This window comes from Limulus polyphemus, unplaced genomic scaffold, assembly GCF_000517525.1.
Source record: "Limulus polyphemus unplaced genomic scaffold, Limulus_polyphemus-2.1.2 Scaffold1202, whole genome shotgun sequence".
NCBI classification, from domain to species: Eukaryota; Metazoa; Arthropoda; class Merostomata; order Xiphosura; family Limulidae; genus Limulus; species Limulus polyphemus.
The window spans coordinates 293,654-310,849 of NW_013666812.1; the positions used below are offsets into that span (position 1 = coordinate 293,654).

The following is a 17,196-nucleotide window of genomic DNA, read 5'->3' on the forward strand; positions in this document are numbered from 1 at the left end:
ATTTAGTTTTGTAGGATGGAACAGCCTAGATGGATCATTAGGTCCCATGTTGTCCCAAAATATTATGTTATAATTATATGCTTCATTTTCTCCCCTGAATGGTCTGGATTCCCCAGTTTTTGCCACTGAACATTCAAACATTAGATGTCCTGTGTCCATATGATTACTGCCCATGTAGTAATGTCTTTCCTGAATGAGCAATCCATTGCTATAATCAGTGTTGGCCTCTGCTCATATATTCATTTCATGACCTCAGTTGTGTTGACATCTTGTTGCTAAACCTCATTGTGTTTAATTTAATGTCATCTTTCTGGACCCATTCAAATACTCTTGATGTTTTCCATTGGAAATATCTCCCCTTGGTCTAACTGACCCCTGACTTGACCAATTTCAGTGTCTGTATTACTGCTTCATCAGCACTCTCTTAAGTGCTGTTGTAATGCTTGAGATATGATTATGGTTGCTCTGAGTAGTGCTTGTATGGATAGAATTGTTTTGTAATAATGTTGCTCAAACCAAACCAAAGTGCAGGATGTCATAGGGTTTTAGTTTGGCTATCCATGTTCCTATTCTCATGGCAGCATTCTGCACTATCTGTAACTTGATCATTGCTGAACTTGCCACTGTTGCATGTAAGTGAATGCCACACTCCATTCTAGTCATGTCAGATTGATACGGGCTCCTTTCCTGCACTTTCAGGTATGAAGCATATTTGAAAAGAGTAAAAACTTCTGTCTGCATATGTCAATCTGCAAAGAGATGTGTCTGTGTGAGTCTAGTAGCCACCATCCAACAGGCTTTAGCTGGTTGAATGGACATTTTATAAGTCATAGTCCACTCTCGGAGATGGTTTCTGAATTTTTGCACACCCTCTGTCATTTTTAGGACTGGCTCGTTTACCTCTGCGAGAAGGCATTACCTTTTTCTTTACAAGTACTAAGACTTTCATCATTTGGCCCTTTTATATTCTATGGCCCTACTACACATCCATCGAGTACTCTTTTAAGCATTTTTGCCAATTTTGAAAACTGGTTTTGTATATTGGGGTCTACTGGATCACATTGTTGACAGAAATTGTTTGTTACTTCACTTTAGTTTTTGCTGGAATTCTGAGGTAGCTTGATTGAATTTTTCTCTATTCTGCTTGATCTCACTTTTTTCTTTATTACATCACTTAACCTTAGTGTATACTTTATGATCGTTAATCTTTTCTTTCCAGGCTTACTCCACTTTTGCTGTCTCTCATTTGGGTTTGTTGTGACTACTATATTTACATTTCTGACTCAACAGTTTTTTACTCATCATGCTCCAGCATTTACTCAAAATAGTTTTGGATCCTGTTCTATATTGAAGCCTGTAGTCAGATGGCTCTTTCTTAGCGATATGTATAATTATGGGCTTTTTGATCATGTCTCACTAAAGGCAACTCATGGAATACAGCAGATGTAACAAGGGTGAGGTTTATTACTGAGTCAGAGTCTACTTCACTCTCTCTTCTGTTCTTATGTGAACATTGTTATTGAGTGTAATGCAGTTGATGTATTGCAGTGCCTCCTTCTCCAATGATCTTCCTTTCACATTTTGGGCATTGTTCAGCCAGATAGAACTCTGGGCATTAAAGATGAGAAAATTCAGCAAACTTGTCCATTTATTTTCTTCTGTCATAATATCACTCGGGACATAAAAATATAATTAATATATTATCTGTAGTTTATACAGCATTTTAAACATACTTATTTATTCACACACAAAAAAGTACAGTCTTCTATAGCCCTTGCACACCTGGCCTGGCATGGCCAGGTGGTTAGGGAGCTCGACTTGCAATCTGATGGTCAGTCTCATTATTCAATGGGAAAAGCATAGCCCAAGAGTTGACAGTGGATGTTGTTGAGTAGGTGCCTTCTCTTTAGTCTTTCACTGTTAAATTAGGGATGGCTAGTGCAGATAGCCTTCGTGTAGCTTTCCAAGCAAACCATACCAAACCCTTGTACACCACTGATTTTTACAGCAGAAATTGATGTGCTCTAGTTTAATGATGTTGGCAAATTACATGAATAATAATAATTAAGATAACTTTTATTATTGTGAGATGTTTGAAAAATGAAAGTAATTTGAATACAAATTCCATGGAATAAATACAGTGTGAAACAAAGTTAATTTTACTTGTAATGTATCAGAGAAAGTAGATTTGAGTGAAGTAGGATTAATTTAAGTCAGACTCAGTATTCTGGAAAGGCTGAAGATTGGAAAATTGAAGAAAGATAAGGCACCTGAGCCAGGTTATTTTTGCCCTTAGATAATGAAGGAAACAAAAAACACTATTACCTTTAATGTTTATTGAACCCATTAAAAGTAGCGAACTACCAGAGGATTTGAGATCATTTATTATCACATTAATCTGGAAGAAGACAATGTCAAAGAAATAATTAGCAGCCAGTTAATCTGTCTTCACTGGTTGGAAAATTATTAGAGTCTGTTAAAAAAGAAATTGTAGAAGAAAAAGAAAATGTAGATTAGTTTTATATTATCACTGGTAATTCATATGGATTGAAACATATAGGTCATGTCTTACAAATGCCTTCTCTGTAATTGTTACAATTGATTTGGACATGGGCAATGCAATGTATTTGGTGTACTTGGACTTTTCTCTCTTAGGAAGATTAAATCTTTTGGGACAGGAGAAAAATTAGTTAAGTAGATTGGGAATTGGTTGTATGTTAGAAGTTTGTTATAAATGAAGCAAGATCATCATTGATTAATGTTAAAAGTTTTGTATCTCATAGATCTGTGCTAGATTCACTATTTCTGATTTTTGTTAACACTGATAATGGAGTAACCAATAAATTTGTTAAATTAACAGATGATATTTACTAATGGGCATTCAAATGGTAATAAAGATGGTACAGTTTTGCAGAAGGTTTCAGTTCAGACTATGTGGTGAGTTGGCTAACATCTGGTGGCTTCATTTTAATCTTATTGAAAGTAAGGATATATATATATATATACACACTGGTTATCATTAATTATTTTTATAGAATTTAAAGAAAACCTTTACAAGAAATTGATGAAGAAAAATATTTGGGCATAGTCCTTACAGTATTAATTTCTTCTATACAATGTACATTACGTTAATAAGACAAATAAGATTTTAAGCTGTATACATAGAAATATTGAGAACAAGTCAGAAAAGATTATCTGTTCACTCTGTAAAGTACTGGTTAGAGCTCATTTGGAATAATGTGTTCAGTTTTAGTCACCTTACTGAATAAATGATTTTAAATTGTTGGGAAGAGCTTCCAAGAGGATTTTGGTTTGGAGTGGATGTCATATTGGGACAGGTTGAAATCTGGACATGTTGTGCTTGAGAGAAGGGTTCAGGGATCGACTGAAGAGTTTAAGAATGTTAGTGGTTTGGAATCCATAAAATACTAGCTGTTGTCATAAAAAATACTGTAGACAGTAAGACTAGAAGATGTATGGAAAACTTTGACACATCTCCAGTTAAGATATTTTTACCTGTTTAATAGGGTGGTAAGCCTTTACAATAGATTGCCTTCAGGTACGGTAGAAGCTGTGATATTGAATAAATATTTTGTTAGAGGTCAGAGCTGGATATAAGAAAAGGACTTATTATTTACAGCTTGAAGTAGGGTAGTAGTAGTAGTAGAAAGCAGTGCTTGTTATCCTTTGGCACCTCTGACAGAATATTATTCTGAAGTTTAAAGAACCATATTACTAATTGTTAGAAAAAAATTTTGTTACCCTTAAGAACAAAAAAATGTGAAATTGAATGGTTTATATTATAACAAAGTAGTTACTTTTTAAGGACCACATCAAACTAACAGTATCTTAAAAAAAACACACTAGAACAAGCAACAATTACATTGAAAAAATCTTATTAAAACCCAATATTGTTTACATTGAAAGAACCATTGTTAGAATACAATATCGTTACCTTTAATGGGCAAATTTGATGAAAATATTGTTATTTGTAAAAAAGCACATTAAAACTACATATTATTACCTGTAAAGCACTGTTACAACAGAATATTTACTTTGTGTGGGCCTTATTCATGCAAAATATTTTTTACTTTGAAAGGGATATATTAAAACAAATTATTGTTAGAAAAGGCTATGTTAGAAGATAGCATTTACCTTTAAAGGGTCAGTTCTAAACAAAACAGTTACCTTAAATATATTAAAATTTGAACATATATGGTAGTGTTGAAAATACCATGTGAATTCTTGTAGCCTACTCCTGATAGATGTTTTTTTTAATACTCTAGTGTAGTAATGGTTAGTAATAATCTTTGAACACATTTTTTCCTCCAGCTACATGCACTAGTTATTGAAGACTAAAAACTCTGAGAGATATAGTAATATATATTTTTATAAACATTCTATTCTGGTACTTTTTCAGTCTATTCTGTTCCTTATATGATTTAGCATAAACAGTATTTCAAAGATATGCTGTTTCACTTGTTTATTTACTTCTAAGTTTGTTTCTGTTGCTAAGAAAGTTTAAAATACTTGACAGGTTAGATGCCTGATTACTCATCTCAGAAAATTATATAATTCCGATACAATATCTTACTTCAACTCACAAAAAGCTTTTTTGACTTGTACTACCCTTTATTGGTGCAAACTTTAGTTTTCCACTAGCCTTGCTGGTCCCACTTATTAATGCTTACTAACATGCAAATGATCATGCAGCAACCCTCCACTAATACAAGTGTGACACTGTCCCTCTCTAATCATGTACATGTTAATCACAGTTCTACTGATTAGACATGTTTTTTGCTCACAGTTTATTTAACCTATCCATACATTTTTACTTTTTTGAATTTCTACTTCAGTTAATTTATTTTACATTTTCATTCTGTTTCTTGGAGAATTACAATTTATTTTATTTCATCTTCTCCTCATTCAATTTTGGGAGTTATGCATTCCCAGTTTTGGGTGGTCACGACTACGATTGCTCTTACTGCAGCAGTGATTTACTGACCACGTCCAACGGAGTGAAACCATGATTCTCTGCCCATGAAGTGACGGCTCTGGTCTGTTTGGAGTCGACTACATTCATTCAACAATCAAAACACACTGATGATTGTTCTCACAAGATTTTTAGTGATCTTTTAGTTTTGGATTTGGACAGCCTTTGCTCCTTTTCCCTCTTTTATGACTGTTCTGATCCCTCTCACCTTCTTTGCCTGCTAAGGGCTCTTTGAGGGAATATGACACATACTGCTCACTTCTGTGGTTCTCGAGTTTGTTTCTTTCTTCAGTGAAATCCTCACCTCTCCTGTGAACTTTTTTCCATTGCCCTTCTGGGTTGAATTCACTAGTTCATTTCCTGATGATTATCTTTTTTCTGTTTTCTTCTCATCAGATCTGTCACCTTACCTTGCCCCTGGCTGCACATTTTCATTTTCCCTTGGGGGACATCATCAGTGTTGTCACTGTTTGTCTGTGATGATAAGTACTTTGTTCATTTTTCTTTTTCTTTGCAGGGGCCTTTGGATCCCACTCTAAGGGGAGTGTTGCCTGACCAAATATATTTAGTCTTCAATCTGCATTGTACGACCTGTGAACATACCAAATCACTGACGTTGAGACTTCCTACCACAGACCAGATGTACCATTACATAGGCCACCAGGTGTTGGTTGATTGACTTTATCACCGTGTTCTCTATGCTTTCAAAATACAATGTCATGACATTTATCCAGGTCATATTATGCCCACTGTTGAGATGGGGTGTTCTGCAAGACCACTTGTAGATATACCTCATGGTCTTTTGCTTCATAAATATGTTTGCCCCGGACCATACATACATGGACTAACATGAGTAAGGCAAACAGAGATTACTGCCCATCTTTGATGATCTGTGGCATTTGAAGCTCTTCCTACCACAGACCTGTTGTACATTTCCAGATGCTACCAGGTGTTGGTTGATTGATTCTGTCAATGTGATTGCTCTGCTTTTCAAAGTAGGGTATTGCAGTCAGCCATTGCATTGTTTCCAGTGCTGCAGTCCTCCGGACTCTCTAACACATTTTTTCCCTCCTTCGTTTAGTAAAGTATGGGAGTCCTTACCACTTCCTAGACACTGGGGTGGTGCACCATTTAGGCCTGTCCTCCTGAGTGTGCACAATACCACTTAGTTTGAGAATAGGGTGGTGGCTTTCTGTGGGTGATAATGGCATGATGTCCTACCTACTGTGGACCTGATGTACAATCCCAGATGCCACCAGTTGTTGGATGTAGCACTCCACTATATATATATATATTGTAGTTTGCTCCTCTGTCTGAGACACCTTCCCTCCTACCATCCTCTGGATGTCAGTTTCCAGGGATCAGGTGTTAGTTGGAGATGGTCTAACCACACAATTCATCATGTGTTTGGCTGGTATGCTCCTCATACTGCAGACTGGATGAAAAACTTCCCATTGCCATTATGTTTTGGACTGGAGATGAACATCCACCTGGGCTCTCCTCCTTCCTACCATCTACCAGATGTCGGTTCCCAGTGGATCTGGTGTTGGTTGTGTTGGAGGTGTGCACATGCAGATATGGGAATCTGGTACGGAAGATCCTCTTCCTTGCCAGTACCCACTTTTGAGGTGAAAGGTAAAGGACCCTCTTTTTACCATGGACCTGATGTGCAATTCCAGATGCTGCCAGGTGTTAGCTGTGGATGAACTCCCATTTATGGTCTGTTGGAGTCCCATTGTTTCTGTATTTTTTTGGGACCCCTTCAAGTTCCAACCCTTTACATTTTGGCAACACATTACTAAAAGACGAAGCGTATACCTGTCTCAGAAGTGGTGTGGTCTCCCACTGGTTTGTTGTTTTTAATTCCTATTCACACCTCATGGTCTTCCTTTGGGTGCTTCCTAAACAGGGATCTTCTTCTCACTGGCCCTCCACCAGTTCAGTGTGAGATTCTAGGTTTTTGTGAGAGGAGGTATGATATAGTATCAGAAGTTAACATTTTCTTAAACTGAAAATATATTTCTGATAGATACTTACCCCCACTTACATTTCCCACCTGTCCTCCCCATTTCTGGTGTGATTAGCTTTGGTTAGTTATGATCCATCTTGAAGTGATTAACATGTGTATGATCAGAGAGGGAGCTAGTTATAATAGGGGTTGGTGTCACACTCCTATTGGTGGAGGGCTGCTGCATGATCATTTGAATGTTAGTATGCAGTAATACATGGGAGTAGCAAGGCTAGTGGTGAGAAAAATGTGCACCAATGGAAGGAAGTACAATATTTTTTTGAGGAGAGAGGTAAGTATCTGTTGGAAATACATTTTCAATTTAGGAAAATGTTAACTTTTTCATAGATTCTTAATATTATGTTTTCTGGGCAATTTTTTAATTTTTCTATCATAAAGTGACTTGATATTGAAGGAAGTAAATGCTTAAAAGATAAAATTACAAGATTTTCTGTCAACAGTAGTGAAAGCCAGGAGTTTAAGAGGGGATTGATGATTTCCTGAGAAATTAAGGGTGGTTTTAATTTTTTACTTTTTCCAGTGTTTGTGTGCATAAAACAGTCTTGAAGGACCAACTAGTTCCTTGTCTATAAATAGGTTATGTTGTGTGAAGATGTGGGATAACAGAAATCATCAAAATAAGGTGACTTTGATCACATGTACACTATATGCAGAAATTTAAATTTTTTTTGGTTAGTCACTTGTACCAAAAGTATTGAGAATGCATTGAATATCTTTTTGTTGTTACTCTTTCTTGTTTTAGTACCATTTAACCTACAAGCTGTGACCAGAGTTTTAGTATGTCATCAGAGTACTGAAACATCTCAACAAGAATCCAAACGTAAGTCCATTACATTTTTGTTATAATTTGTCTTTATTAATTTTTGTAGCAGTTCATAGCCCATAGGAAAATGTGACTTAGTTTCGATAACATACATAATATGGATACATAATGAACAAAGAGAAACTAAAGATTATTGAATCAAATACCATAGTTAGTTCTTTTATTCTGTTAGTTGTCTAATTAATTAAACTATTTGAACCTAATCTTAATTGAGCTATCCAAATTGTCATCTCATGTGTACCATCTAAACCATCACCATTACAATCCCATGAAACAGCTATTTGCAATGGTCCACCATTAAAGAGAAACATTAAAGCAATGGACAACCTGTTATAGAATTTTACCATATCAACCGTTTTATTGACCTTCCTCTTTTCACCACCGAGTCCTTCCTCACAATTCAATGGCCATTTATTCCAGGGCTTTGGATGATGATGGTGGGCATCGCAAATGTGTTCTTTTACTTCTCTATTTCCCCAACATGCAGACATTACCTCTGTTTTGTCTACAAAGGTTTAGTTTATCAATTCTGTGCTTTCCACTTGGTCTAGCATCTGCACCCTATGTATTCTGTCAGGTTCTCAAGGCTCAATCATCATCTTCTCTTACTGCATACGTGGTTCTTTCTCTTTTGGGGACTTAGGCTTCCATGGAAGCCTTCATTTCCTTAGGTCATGCTCACCATTCAGTGATTGTTGTATGATCAGTGGAATCTTGCTTGTGATCCCATGGACTCTCTTACCCTTCTCCCTCCCTCAGTGAATATCGGTTTAGCCTTGTGGCTCAACAGAGACAACACCATGATGGGTGTTCCTCTTCTACCTCTCTGTCCATAGTTACATCTTTTTACAGACACTTTTCTGATAGGTTGGGGAGCATTTCTAGATACACAGGAAATTGCAGGTAGTTGGTCTTCAGTCGAGTTAGCTATGCACATCAATATGCTGGAGCTTCTTGCCATTTGTGAAGCTCTGGATAATTTTCTACCTTTAATGAGGCAAACTGGTCATGATCTATTCCAATAATTTGACCATTATCTCATATATCAATCGACAATCATGTTTGCTGTGTTTCTAGATGTTAGAACTCTTCTTCTGGGCTCATTCACATCACATATTCCTACTGGTGTGTCATGTTCCAGGTGCTTTGAATCTTGTTGCAGATCAATTGTCTTGTCCCGACAAGGTTCTCCCCACGGAGTGGTCCCTCGATCCTCAGATGTCTCAGTGGTTGTGCGATCAGTGGGATATTCCTCTTTTGGATGCATTTGCCACCCATCTTAATGCTCAGCTTTTCCTTTTTTTGGTCCCTGATCCCACATCCTTTGTTTTGGCAGTGGATGCCATCAGTCAGGATTGGTTTCACCTCTATTCCTATCCACCAATCCATCTCTTTCCCCATGTTTTATCCATTCTCCAGTCTACTCCGTGTCAGAACCTTCTCATCTCACCTTTTTGGCTTGCTCAACCTTGGTTTCCAGTTCCTACATTCCTTCAGTCAGAACCTCCATTACCACTTCTGCTATCCCTATCCCTACTTTGACAGCCTCAGTTACCAATGTATCATTCCAATGTTACTACATTCCAGCTTCACAAGTGGCATTTGTCTAGTCCCTTGCAAGGTAGTCTGGACTCTCTGCACATGTAGCTTCCATTATTTCCTATTCCATCTGTCCTTCCTCCTTATTGATGTAACAGAGAAAATGTCATGTTTTTTGCTGGTGGTCTCTGCACCATGGTTATTTCCCTTTCAATACTACCATTCATTACATTTCTGAATTTTCTTCCTGGCTATTCAACAATGGTTTTTCTGTGTCTACCATTGCTGGCTATAGAGCAGCCTTGTCTAATACCTTCCATTTCTCCCTTTCCTGTCAAGTATTTTCCTCTCCCTTTTGTCTCACACACCTCTTCCTGATTGAGACCTCACTGTTGTTCTCAATGCTCTTAGCCTACCTTCTTTTGAACCCTTGGCCACTTGTTCCTTATACCATTTGTCCCTCAAGACCTATTTTTTGCTCCAGTTGCCTGTGGTTATTATAGGTCAGATGTTTTCCTCCTCGATGTATCACATCCTTTACCACCATGCTTAAGTTCTCCTGTTTCTGGATCACAGTTTTTTCTCAAGATGCTGGTGTCTTGTGGAGGTGACATCACATTCACTCCTATTTCCCAAATATCCATCAGGGCAATTGTATTCTTGCCCTGATCCAAATAATCTTCTCTGTTGTTCATGCTTTTTGATGTTATATTGCTCATGCAGCTTCTTTCCATAGTTCCCATTTCTGTTTGTTTATCCAGTGTAACCCTTCCTATTACTGTAATATTTCCCCTACCACCTTTATGGGATGGATTCCAGATTGTCAGATTGGCTTATTCTTCCTTGTCTTCCATTTTCCAATGTCTTTTCCAAGTGCTCTTTCATCAGATCTAGCACCTCTCTCTTTCCCTGACTGCCCTTTTCCACTGTCCATTGGAGGAACTAATTTGGGCTGGCATGTGAACCACACTTAACACATTCATCTCCCATTACCTTCATCATGTGGTCATCTCATCTGGATACCAAATACCACCTGTTTCCATTCTCCACACCTTGGTACAACTTTGAGTAAACCACTGTGTTGCATTCCCCATTCCTACCTTTGCTGGATGTCATTTTCCTGGGTGGCCTGGTTTTGGTTGTGTACTGGGTCTGCACACATATTCCCTGTATGAGATGGCAGAACAGAAGCTGTTTTTCACTTCTGCTTCTTTGTTTTGAGGTGAAAACAGTAGGAATCCTCCTCCTACAATGGACCAGATGATAAATACCCAATGTCGCCTGTTTTTGGACTGAAGTTGACCCACTGATTATGGTCTGACTAGCCCCTAGTCACTCTACACCATTTAGCACATCCAATTGACTATTGGATGTACTTCCTTTCCTCTCAAATTTGAAATATATATTTTCACAATGAGCAGAGAGTATACCTGGTTCAGATGTGGTGCAATCTCCCACAGATGTATTCCCCTACAGAAAGATGTCACACTTCAGGGGGCTCCCTTCTTTCTGAAGAGTGTGCTTGGGTGCTCATCCAGGTAAAGCTTGCACCGGTCCCTCCTCTTGTTCAATGTGGAATTTTATGTATTATGTGAGAGGAGGTAAGGTATCGTATCAGAAGTTATAATTTTCCAAAACTGAAAAATGTATTTCCAATAGGTACTTACCTCTGCCGACTATTCCCACTCTTCCTCCCCTTTTCGGGTGCTTCATTTTTCTTAATCTTGAAGTGAAGATTGGGTTCTACAATATACAGAGAGTCAGCTGTGCCAGAAGGGTGTGTCACATTCCTATTGGTGGAGGGTTATTGTATGCTTATTTGCATGTTACATTGCAGCTGTACCACACTAAATACATGGGATATGTAGGAGTGCTAAGACTAGTGACAAGTGAAACATTTATAGATATAGATGGCAGCACTGAACAAGAAAAGCTATTATATGAGAGGAGTTAAATACCTATTGGAAATAAATTTTCATTTTAGTGAAAATTATAACATTTTCTGTAGCTGGATAGGGGGTAGTCAATTACAAAACCATTGCTTAATTAGTCACTACTATTTAAGAGCACCTCAAAATCCAGTAAAATATATTGGTTGTTATCAAAAAAATAACAGAACTAATGTTCACTTATACTAATGTAGTCTTTACATAGATTTGATGTAAGAAACTTTTGTAAAAGATGATTTTCATATATCCAGTAATAGTAACTTAATATAACTTTTAGGAGAGCCCCTAGCTACTTGTATAATTTCTTCTCTTCAAAAAAGGGCCTGGCACGGCCAGGTGGTTAGGGCGCTTGATTCACAATCTGAGGGTCGTGGGTTTGAATCCTGTCCCACCAAACATGCTTGCCCTTTCAGCCATGGGGGCATTATAATGTGACGGTCAATCCCAGTATTCGTTGGTAAAAGAGTAGGCCAAGAGTTAGCAGTGGGCAGTGATAACTAGCTGTCTTCTCTCAAGTCTTTCACTGTGATATTAGGGACAGTTAGTGCAGATAGCCCTCATGTAGCTTTGCACAAAATTCAAAATAAAACCTAAACTAAATCTCTTCAAAAATTTTTAAATGGATCAAGGATTACATTCTTATGGTTAAAAACATTTACATGACAAGGGAAAATAGCATGGACAGTAGAAAAATATAACAAACTAACCTTTGAAAGATAAAACAAAAGCAGTGTACCTTCTCGGGAACAAAATTAATGTTGCTGTTAAGTGATATAGTTATTAAACATACTTCACTAAAAAATCTGATTTTTTGTATGTAAAAGACTTGTAATGTTTACTGAAAGACTGCCAAATTTTGTGAAGATGCACATACTATATTAAAAGTTAGTATCAAAACTGTAATGACTAAATGAGTACAAAGTGGTCGTATAATCGGTCAATTTGACCAAGCCAGTGTAGAGACAGATAATAGAGAAAAAAACTAAAATATCTAAAGAAAAAGAAAAAATTTATAAAAATCCTAAATATTACATTATAAAACAATAAAAATCCTTCTGTACAATATCCATTCAAAGTAAAACTAAAAATCAGCTGTCCAAACTTGCCTTAAATTTTTGAATAATACAGTTGTTCTTACAGTAACACTAATTTTGCTTAAAAAAGGATGATTTTGTTTCAGTCAAGGAACCTGCAACTCTGACCTATTTAAATTGTGAGAATAAATTTAACAATTAAGTTTTCTTATTTCTGTATCTAAACTTTGTGTAAATAAGAAGATACCGAGTCTTTATTTCTCTGCAGACCATCTCAACCATTGTATTTAAATACCAGTTTGCCCGTGATGAAGAAAGGTCCACCTTTCAATAGTGCTTGAGTTATAGGGTTTTGTATTTTTTTTCAACATCATAGTTAAATGATAGAAAAATTATTTTTGTAGATCAATTGCTTTTTGCATGATATGGACACAAGGATTAGTAAGGTGACAACAGTCATTTTTTTTTTAAGGCCATTTTTGAGCTCTTGACACATAATGCTATCTGTACACATATCCAACAAAACCTGTAGTACCAGATAATTTCACATACTTATTCCAGTGTTTGTTCTGTGCTTTGTTTCCAGAAAACACTAGTGAAAGCTCTCCATCTGTAAACGTAAACTTGTCAAAATTACCTTTTCCAGGCATGATTACAAAACCTGATTTTAGTTTAGTGTGAAATAAACATATTTTACATTTTTTTGCAACACTGTTCTATACTTCCAGCTATTTTCATTTTTACAACAAAAGGATCATAATTGGTTAATTCAGTGATATGTTTTTATGTACAGCTGTTTTGAAAAATTAATTGGGAATATATGTAAAAGGACTGAGTATTAATGTTTGAAAAAATTGCTCGTGTGATTATCAGGCTGGTCCATCTAATAACATGATAAGTTGTAAGTGATTTCTGAATTTCTTTTTTCTACAAATTCAAGTTCAAATTTGATTCTGAAAATTGTCCAAAATGGCTCAAAATTCATCTAAAAACATGTACAACCTCTCATGCTTTGGGGACTGCCTAAGCCCCCACACCCCTGGCTAGTAGATACATTTCAATCAAAATGACCATTTGACACTTTCACTCAATTTCAATACTGTATCTGTATTACTGTTTACCATTCTGTTCAGTGTCAACCTTTCCTCCGTGGCTTTATCATCAGCAAAATAAAAACATTAGCTCCACAATGTATGTTCTAAAGGAGTTTTCAATATGTTTAATAATTCATTAACAACAGAATGATAGCCTTGTAACCCCGTAAATCCTGTCATCACTTCTTTATTTTACAGAAGAAAAAAAATAGTAATCTTACAAGAAACCAGTTGTCCAACAACCTTTCTTCTCAGTTTATTTAAGTTTCATGGTGTCTCTCATCATTTACAGGTACAGGTTTCACATTCACATATGAGCTATGCATCGCATTTGTTTTCTTATTATGAAACTTTTACTTATTTTATGAATTTTTAAAATTCAAATTTGATATTGTACCTCTAACATTGACCTCAACTCTTGTGGTTTATGCTAATGTTTAAATTTATTCTTTTGTTTTTGTATTTTTTCCTGATCCAATACACTCCTACCACCCCCCCCACTGGGCAAGACTATTAAATGTGATTATCACCTCCTGTTGACAGAATTCTTTGGCCAGTCACCTAGTAGTACATTATCTACATGCTGTTCTTCTTGGAACTTGCATATCCTGTAAGGACATATTTTCTCTTGCACCTTTTCCATACACATTTTTTTATCATCAAAAAACTTCCTCATGCTATGACTGACTTCTACTTGTATGTATTTTCTGGAGTTGTTTAGGTTTTTCTCAATATTATTTTTTTTATCTGCATCTTAATTTTGATATTAACTGTTGTTGTTTTCCTTGGGTTTGTTACGAATTCTGAGTCTAAAATTAGTAAAGACAAACTTAAGCATTCTCCTTGTAGGGAAAAATCTTTGCCTGTTGCTATTTCTTAGGCATGAAACTTACTTGAATTCTCTCTGTCAGACATTTCATGTATGATTGATGCTACCTTTGCTTCCAATTATAGTACAGCAGGACCATACTCTGTCTTGTTGTGAAAAAACCTCTTAATTTTTTATTTTTTTATTTATGCATTGGGAAAGCTGAGCTTGAAGATGGGTTCAGTACTTTTAAATTATAACACCATGGCACTGGAGAAGTTACAAGCCCAGATTTTCATTTTTCGAGCACTGTGGTGGAGCTAATTACTTTTTTGTACAAAGAGCTGATCTGAGTTGCTAATGGTCTCCTTTTTTTCCCCCTTCCCCTAACACTTTTCTGAAGACTGAACTTTTGAAAATAGCATTTGGAAACTTCCAGGGTACTTCCCTCAGATGACTGGTTTTCTTTTGATCAGGGTTACTTTAATATTGGAATTTATTTAAGTTTTCATTTCCTGTGCTGCTTCTTGATTTCCTCTATAAGATCTTCTTTGAGCCAAGGAACAGCCTTAATAACTGGCTCAGTCACTTGGCAAAGTGTTGACAAAGATGGCCTTGGATATATGGGGTGTAAAGTGTCAGTTTCATACTTCCATTTTCTCAAGTCTACTATTGAACCAGTGACTGTACAGATACAATGCTTCATTCTTCCCCATGTGTGACATATGCCTCTATTTCTTCCAGCCCCACTTCCATTGTTATTATGGAGATTCTAGATTAAGTTTACAGTAGAAGTATAACATCATACTTGAAATTAACAACTTAGGAGTAAAATAAAAACCAAAGTGATATTTAATGTTAGCACAGGTTTCACCATTCTCCTGGCAACTTTAAGGAACAATATACATGAATACAATATTTAAATTATAAGTGTAGTGCATGTTGAATTCTGAATACTTATATCTACTAACATCTAGTACTACTTTCGCAGGAAAGTAGATAGATAAGGAGTAAGTAGTCTTTTTCACTAATAGTTACAGCTCAGAGTTAGAGTAGCGATAGATATCACTTTGAATTTTATTTTACTTCTACAATATTAAATTTGATGTAGCTCAAATATAGTAATTGAAGAATGTTTTTATAATGATATTCCAGAAATGAGGCTGACTGTTTTGATATTTTAGTCACTGTTAGGAAACAAAATATCCCAATGAGAACACAGCTATCTGACTTTGGAAGATATGTTGCTGATTGCCTGCCAAAGTATGTACAGAAGGTGCAAATGACGCATGGGGATGAACTTGAAATCCTAATTGCTCCTGAAGGTGTTCTACCTGTTATAACATTTTTGAAAGACCACCACAATGCTCAGTTCACCAACATTAGTGATATTGCTGGTGTTGATATACCCACACGCCAATGTAGGTTTGAGGTAAGAACATTTTAACTTCTAGCAAACTGCTGAATAGTATGAATTTCAGATTTGCAAATTTTGTGACTGAAATAAATTACAATAATAATATTAATCATATTGACTTTCATTGAATTTCATTTACTTAACTGTCTAAACTCTCTATCCCATTTTCTAACAATGTCTAAGTCAATTATCAAATTTAAAGCCTTGAATATTATAATTATTTTTATGTTACATGTAAACTTTTTTGTCTAACAATTTATTTGCAACATTCATGGTTATGCTTATATTATTAATTCTGTTGAGAAATACCATGACTGAAACTACAAGAAGACACTTGTTGGCAAAACTTGTAACACAATAATAATTAATGCACAATATTTTTCTTTTAACCTATCACAAGTAACATGTTAGAAGCTGCTGCAAAATACTGCTCTTTTCTGACATGTTAATTTCCTGTAGTCCATATCTGTGATTTGGAATAATCATTTAGTAGATTCTTGTCATTATTGTGACAATTCCCAACTCTTGCACTTCATCATGAAAATCCTGATTTCTGCAAGGAAGTATTAGCCCATTTACTCTCCCTAAGCAAAGGTGAGAGAGCTTCTGAATGTTGGTCTGTATTCTAAATAATACTCGATGTTTGTTTCACTTCATTTGCTCACCCTTTATTTAAAGACTAACTGAAAATTTGTTCTTTTCATTAGATAATTATTAATTTGATTTTGTATGATGACAGTTTTTGATTTGTCTTCTGTTTGATATGTAGTAAACCACATTGGTGCCTTTATCATTCAATTGAATTTTCAGTATCTTTTAAATTATTGTCACTGGATATGACATATTTAGTCTGGTTTACATATTATTAAATATTCTTCTTTGCTTTCTTATAATTTATTTTCTTTCATGTTGTATCACCAAATTAGAACCTAGAATTGACATCATAAAGTTCATCTTGACTCTGGCTGACACTAGTATCCATATACTGCATGGTGCAAGTGTGCTCTATCCTCATAATCCAAGCCACCTTCTCAATTATACGTAAGAGATACTGGTGTGTAACCCATACCTTCATGTGTTGTAGTCCTGTAACTCTTTATAGTAGTGGCAAATCTGTTTTATTACATCTGTACATATGATTAGCTGGTTAAACACTGTACTGCTGCATCAGTCTACTATCTCATTTAACCCTCTCACCCCCAGGTATCCTTTACTGCACATGACACAAGGTTTCAGTGTCGTATATTCAAAATTTTATACAACTATTTTTTTGTTTATGTTATACCAATTAGAATAGCATAAAATCTTAACTAAGAATCCATATTTTAATAGTATACAAGTTTTAAGTTCTTAATTGCAATATTAAAAAAAAATCCTGAATTTCCATTAGTGTGACCCATGTGACACATTTTCTCTTAGCATGTCATCATCCCTTTTTTATCCACCACCCCTCAAAAAAGTATGAAATTAAACCTAAATTACTCTCAATAAAGTCATTATTGCTCAGACA

General features: G+C 35.8%; 1 protein-coding gene across 1 annotated transcript in view; it reads left to right on the top strand.

The window, feature by feature from the left end:
• Positions 1–7,643: 7,643 nt before the first annotated feature.
• Positions 7,644–17,196, top strand: part of LOC106462584 (NADH dehydrogenase [ubiquinone] iron-sulfur protein 3, mitochondrial-like) — a gene marked incomplete at its 3' end in the record, with an annotated part of 19,416 nt that continues 9,863 nt past the window's right edge. The window contains exons 1-2 of the mRNA XM_022389879.1: positions 7,644–7,842; positions 15,454–15,701. Coding sequence (XP_022245587.1) covers positions 7,659–7,842; positions 15,454–15,701 — 432 coding nt within the window. The remainder of the gene's footprint in view (positions 7,843–15,453; positions 15,702–17,196) is intronic.